Genomic DNA, 6,704 nt, shown 5'->3' with positions numbered 1-6,704 from the left:
AGAGAGAGAGAGAGAGAGAGAGAGAGATTCTGATCTTATTTACATTGGTGTAAACCTTTAATAACACTTTTTTGTTTTTTTCAGTCAAGTTTGTCTGGATTTTTACTAGTGTAAATACCCAATTGGGCATGAAGAGATAGCATGTTATGTTCTCATGAAGACAATAATTCCATCAGATAATTATATTTCTAAAGAAACACAGAATGAAATCTTGATCAAAAGATAACTATGGACATTTAATTCTTAATAAATAACCTAAAACCTATCATTTTACTCAGTGCACCTTTGAGCTCCTTGTTCCTCATGCTGTAGATGATTGGATTCATCATTGGTGGCAACACAGAATAGAGAAGGGCCACCAAAAGATTCCGAACCGATGGAGAGCTGAAGATGGGTTCCAGGTATGCAAAAGTGGCAGTGCCAACGAACAAGGAGACCACAATGAGGTGAGGGAGGCAGGTGGAGAAGGCTTTATGCCGGCCCTGCTCAGAGGGGATTCTCAGCACTGTGGTGAAGATCTGAACATATGACACAATTATGAAAACAAAGCAGCTTAAGCATAAGAATAAACTAAAGATGAGAAACCCAACTTCACTGAGGTCTGAGTCAGAGCAGGCGAGCTTGAGTAGCTGGGGGATTTCACAGAAGAACTGATCCACCATGTTGCCTCCACAGAAGGATATTGCAAATGTGTTTCCAGTGTGCACTGCAGAGTAGAGAATGACACTGATCCAGGCACTGGCTGCCATTTGGACACAAGCTCTCCTGTTCATCACTGTCTCATAGTGCAGTGGTTGGCAGATGGCGACGTATCGATCATACGCCATGACGGTCAGTATGGCATAATCTGTTGAAGCAAAGAAGACGAGGAGAAAGACTTGGGCAACACATCCAGAATAAGAAATCGATTTGGTATTCTTGAGAGAATTGGCCATGGATTTGGGGATGGTGACAGAGATCGAGCCGAGATCTAGGATGGACAGATTCATCAGGAAGAAGTACATGGGGGTGTGAAGGTGGTGGTCGAGGGCTATGGCTGTGATGATGAGAAGGTTCCCCAGCAGGGATATCAGGTAAAAAACTAGAAACACCACAAAGTGTAAAATCTGCAGTTCCTGAATGTCAGAGAATCCCAGGAGAAGGAACTCGGTCACGGCGGTTTGGTTGGACATTTTCCTCCTCATTACGCTGTGTGATGGCTGTGGAAGTAATGAGAAAGATAATGGTCAGGATTAGAGTGACAGAGGGAATAGCCCTGATTCCCCTTTGTCTAATATCTCATTATATGAATGTCAAAGGTGCACAGCACTTGTCACTTACAATGATTAGGTGTTGTTAGCGCTCCTCGCCTCTGACAATCACTCAGTCACGTTATCACACTAGTGTATTTCGGTCAGCTCCTTTAAAGTAAATGGAGCTTCATTACTTTACATCATCTGAGGATTTGGCCCAAGATGTGGCCTGTTAAAATGCAGTATGAAGGATGGAACAAAGTACAATACAAATCCAACAATTCTTCCAAAGGACGTCCCTCTGTTGCGACCATTACCAAGCTCACAGCTTGGCCACGAAACGGATAGACTAAAATGCCAACACATTTTAAATGCATGAAAGCATAGACTAGCAGCATCCCTCCATCACCGCTATGTTGTATTGTTTACTCTGTGCTGTGTGGTGCAGGGGTTGTCAGGACATTTGGGTTCTACTCTTTTCTCTGCCAGTGACCTGCTGTCTGACCTTAGGCCAGTCATTTCCCCCCTTTCTGCCTCTGTTTCCCCTCCCTCCCTTTCTCTGCTCTGTCTACTGGGACTGTAAGGTCCTTTGGAGAGAGGCTGTGGGACAGATTTTTAAAGGTATAGAGGCACCTAGTGGGATTCTCAAAACATCTAGGACCTCAACACCCCTTGAAATTAACGAATTATAAACTCCTAGTTGCTTCTGAAAATTCCAGTAGGCAGCAAAATACCTTTGGAAACATGGCCCCATGTCTTGGTATGTGTAAGTTCTGCACAGCCATTTACACCATTTATACTCAGCCAGCAGGAGTGTGAAGCTAGACCAGAAGTTCTGTGCTCTACTCCCAGTGAGCTGCGCAGTGGTTTGGGCATTGGGGCAGGGTTGTGAGTTCAATTCTTGAGGGGACCATTTAGGGATATGGGGCAAAAATCTGTCTGGGGACTGGCCCTGCTTTGAGCATGGGGTTAAATAAGATGGCCTCCTGAGGTCCCTTTGAGCCATGAGATTCTATGATGTCCTTGAACAGGGTCAGGATAGACAGGCTTTGGCTGCTTGATTTAACTCTAAACCAGGGTTAAAAGGGGCTAGTCTGTATTAAATGCACTCTGTTTACTATCAACTTTACTTGTTATTCCATTGTTACCTTCTTGCAAATATCACTTTGAAAGAGAAATCACACAGATGCAATAGAATAAATGGACTTGAAATTAATACTTTATCAGATAATATTAATGTTCCCCAACTTATTTAAAGTTTAAGGCTGATTGGAAATTTTTAGCTGTATCTTTTATAATGGATGTTGGTTTTTTAGTTAAACAACAACATATTTCAGTATCTGTCTGCTTTTCTCAAACATTTTGGGATTATTGTGTAAAGAATCTGAAATCTCAAAAAAAAACATTTTTGGTTTTGTGATAAAATCGAGTTTTCAGTAGAAAATTTTCTTTGCCAAAAATTAAAAAGTAAATAAATTGATTTTGCGTTTTCAGTGAAAAGTCAACCGTTCCCTGAGAGGCGGAAAAATTCCTATCAGCAGTAGGTAATTGATTAAACTGAAAGTAAAGTCTTAACAAGTTCATATTTTAATTCATATTCATCATCATAATTTCCCACTGTATGTTGATCCCCAAACATATTTAATTGAAATAACAAACTTACTATGATGATCTTTGTGGATTTTTTCCCCCAACATATGATGCATTCAGTCATCCAGCACCGGGATTCTTTGGTCAATATCTATCTATATATCACAATCTAGAAGCTAAAGGCCCAGGTATCTGAGCGTCCTTTCACCCCTCACTTTGTGACTGAACTAGACTCTGATCTGTTGCTCTCTGCAGATGAGCTGTATGTAGCTGGCTTTGATTTGCACTGGCATTAAAGGACCCATGCTGCAGGAACGTAATTTATCCACTTCTATTTCCTAAGGGCTAGTGGGACTCACTCCCAGGAGCCCTGCACAGCTCAGCAGCAAAGGCCCACAGGCAAGTGCATAGATGCCTAGGTGATAAAGCCAAAAGTGTCCTTCTGATCCTCTAATCTGATCCACTGCCTAGCGCAGGGCCTATGATCTCCCCCAGGGTTCCCTCATTCCAGCCCAGCTTCTGTGTTATCTGTAGGCCAGGATTACAAATGGATTTAGGCATCTAATTAGATGGAGACAGGCACTGACTGGGATTTATCAAAGCTCCTATGTGAGCTAAGTGGCTAAATCCCATGGGCATTCAATGGAAGTTGGGTGCCTAAACTGTTGGTGTTATTGCAAATCCCAGTAGACATCTATCAGCTTCTTTAGGTGCCTAAACCCCTTTGTAATCCTGGCTCTGCATCTATTTTGTTGACTTGCAAGGCCTGGGCTTCTCTTCAATTTCAGAAAATGACAGCAGGGATTTGCAAAGGAGCCTAAGGGAGTAAGGCATGTACATCTTGGGCTTCTAACTCCCTAAGACTCCCTTAAGAATCTCAAGCTCAAATCATAGCTGAATTCCCAGCCTCACGTCTCTGAGGACCCCAACAACCCCACCCCATCAACAGGCTCAGTGTGCAGAGGAAGGGGAGGAGCGCAGCAGTCCTGACCCCCTCACCCAAGCAGATAAACCCTGACTAGGAATGTAAGGACTGGGGGGACCACAATTGCCCTCTGCCTGTCTGTGGGCACCTTGCTGATCCCAAGGGGTGGGGGAGAGTCACCCACTGCCTCTTCTGGGAGGGAGCAGGGGTCCCATGCCACCATCCCACCCACCACTGATATTTCACATGGGCACAGGGTCAAGGGGATCGAGCCCCATGCATGGCCCTGGAGTGTCTGATCCCAGCCCTGAGAGTCTGCAGAGCTTTATGGGACTAGGGGCTGGTCTACACTATGAGGGTAGGTTGAATTTAGCCACATTAGGTATATTTTATAAGCAAGGTGGTCTGGGTATAGGTATATGCATTCTGTCTATTGCCCCACCACAGTTAGGGAACTCCATTGCAGCAAACCATCCACTATGACCTGCACATTTCCAAGAGTCACTACCCTTGTTAGCAGCAGCTCAGTGATTGCGTTGGCTACTTGGATCACAGCAGCCCTCGTAGTAATTTGCCCACTAAAAATTGATTCCTGACTGACCGGTAGCAGTCAGACGTTGCAAGCTTCCATGGGGTTATTGCCACTCGCTTCTCAGCTGTCAGGGCAGGTCTCATCTTGGTATTCCTGCGCTTCAGGGTGGGAAAAAGCAATTCACAAAGTTCCAGGAAAGGGGCCTTACGCATGCGAAAGTTTCTCAGCCACTGGGAATCATCCCATACCTGCCACACTATGCGGTCCCACCAGTCTGTGCTTGTTTGCCGGGCCCAGAATGGTCATTCCACTGTATCAACCTGTTCCACGTTTGTGTTCGTGTCCTCCTCACAATCGTCCTTATGCTGGCACTCCTAGCCAGGCTATGTACATACTGCAGGATAATGTGCGAGTTGTTTACAATGCTCACAAGAGCAGTGCTCAGCTGAGTGGGCTCCATGCTTGCCGTGCTATGGTGTCTGCACAGATAACCCAGGAAAAAAGGGGCAAACTCTTCTTTGCTGTTGCTTTCAAGGAGGGAGGGAGGGAGGAGGGGAAACTGACGACATGTACCCCAAACCACCCGCAACAATGTTTTTTCTCCATCAGGCATTGGGAGCTTAACCCAGAATTCCAATGGGCAGCAGGGACTGTGGGATAACTACCCACAGTGCACCACTCCTTGAGTCGATGCTAGCCATGGTATTGAGGACACATTCCGCAGATCTATTGTCTTAGTGGGAACATACACGATGGACTGTATAAAATTGTTTTCTAAAGATTGACTTTTATTAAATAAACCACATTCATAGTATAGACATACCCTAAGGCTGCAAGATCAAATGCCCAACATGGGGCTTGAACCCACAACCCTAAAATTAGGAGTCCCATGCACTAGCAACTGAGCTAGTCAGGGAGTGCTTGACGATTCCTCAAAGGCACAGACAGTGCACAAGGAGCCCTAAGGAAGTTTCTTTGCATGTTAAGATTAATTTTCTGACATTTGCCTTCTTTCCTAGTTCCTTCCCTCTCCAGCTAGCAAACAGGGCCTGTTACAAGGCTAGTTAGATGCTGGTGTCTAGACCAGAGAAGTAGGGTTCATCTAGCAGCTGCTCAGAGAAATCTTTGCAGGATTGTGGAATTTAGGATTCTCCCAGCAGGAGGAGGTGCTGTTGCACTCATCCAGTGAGGGAGAGTCTGAAAAAGCATCTCAGCTCCCAAACAGGGGGCAGACAAGACAGTCCCCCACCAGACGCCAGTTATCACAGGGAATCAGATCCCCCTGGGGTAAAACTCCTCCAAGGATCCGCGGCTCCAGGAATGTCAGAGAAGGGAATAACTGTTTGCCTTAGGAGGTGGGTGAGAGAAACCTGCAGGTCCTTAGGCCCCTCCAGCATCTGATGAAACTATTTTGGGGGAAGGGGCCGGGGTAGCCGAGGAAGACAAAGATAGGAAAGAATGGTTTCCAACTCCTGTGCAAACACCATGCTTCCAGGGGCCCAAGAGAAGCCGGGGGAGGGGGGCGGGGGGTCAGCACTTTGGCTGCTTCCTGAGGGCACAGAACTCAGAACATGGCAATGCTCAAAGCCCCATTACATGGAGTCAGAATGGTATCAGCTCACAGCGAGGAGGAGCAACACCTCTCCCTTAGTTTCTATGCCAGAGCTCCTACCAACTTCGTGTCCTTCCTGGAAAAGGGTGCCAGTAGGCTGCTGAGAGGGTGGCACTGGGGTAAATGAAAGCAGCGGAGGCTTGTTCCTCTTAAGTTTTCTTTGTGTTGCTCTTGTGATTCTGAGGGAGGAAGCTGAAACACCATTTGAGTTTGCTTCAGTGCCTTCGATTGGGCTCAGTTTGTGACCCTGAGCACAAGGGTTCCTGCACTCTCTGCTCTTAACCTCTCAGGGGAATGGATAATGGACCAACTTCATATGTTGGACAGAAAGTAGCCTAAGAAAGATTAGCATAGGTGAGAAAAGGGGAGTGGATGTGAGCTTTCTTGGTTCTTAGATGTTTTGGCTGGTTGTGAGAAGGGCAAATTGTCAACACAGGCTGGGAGGCTCACTGTAGCTAGCTGTGTTGACATATCCTGGAGGTGTTTTTGAAAAATCTGTCCTGTACTGCCATTGTTCCCAATGGTTCTACACAGCATAAATCATAGTCTACATGGTGCCATCAGACAACCCTTCAATAGAGGTCAACAAATTCTTTTCTCTCTTTTACTTGGTCTAATTCCAATGGTTAAACCCCTTATATATACTCTGAGAAACAAAGACGTGAATGAGGCCATGAGGAAATCCATCAGCAAATGGGCTACCACCAATGGAAATCTGACTCTCCCAAACTATGTCTTTAAGTTGCAATAAGACAGTGATACGAGTTGGTGTTGTCAAAGGTGCTTAAGGGAGTTAGATGGCCTTTCAAAAAT

At 45.6% G+C, this 6,704-nt stretch overlaps 1 protein-coding gene across 1 annotated transcript; it reads right to left on the bottom strand.

The window, feature by feature from the left end:
* Positions 1 to 236: 236 nt before the first annotated feature.
* Positions 237 to 1,172, bottom strand: LOC117887767 (olfactory receptor 14A16-like). Its single transcript, XM_034790488.1, has one exon. The coding sequence runs from the start codon at positions 1,170 to 1,172 to the stop codon at positions 237 to 239; it is 936 nt and encodes a 311-aa protein (XP_034646379.1).
* Between the last annotated feature and the right edge of the window lie 5,532 nt (positions 1,173 to 6,704).

The sequence above is a fragment of the Trachemys scripta genome, chromosome 14 (assembly GCF_013100865.1).
Source record: "Trachemys scripta elegans isolate TJP31775 chromosome 14, CAS_Tse_1.0, whole genome shotgun sequence".
NCBI classification, from domain to species: Eukaryota; Metazoa; Chordata; order Testudines; family Emydidae; genus Trachemys; species Trachemys scripta.
Note: the sequence above shows the minus strand (reverse complement) of the source record. Positions and strands in the feature narration are given on the sequence as shown.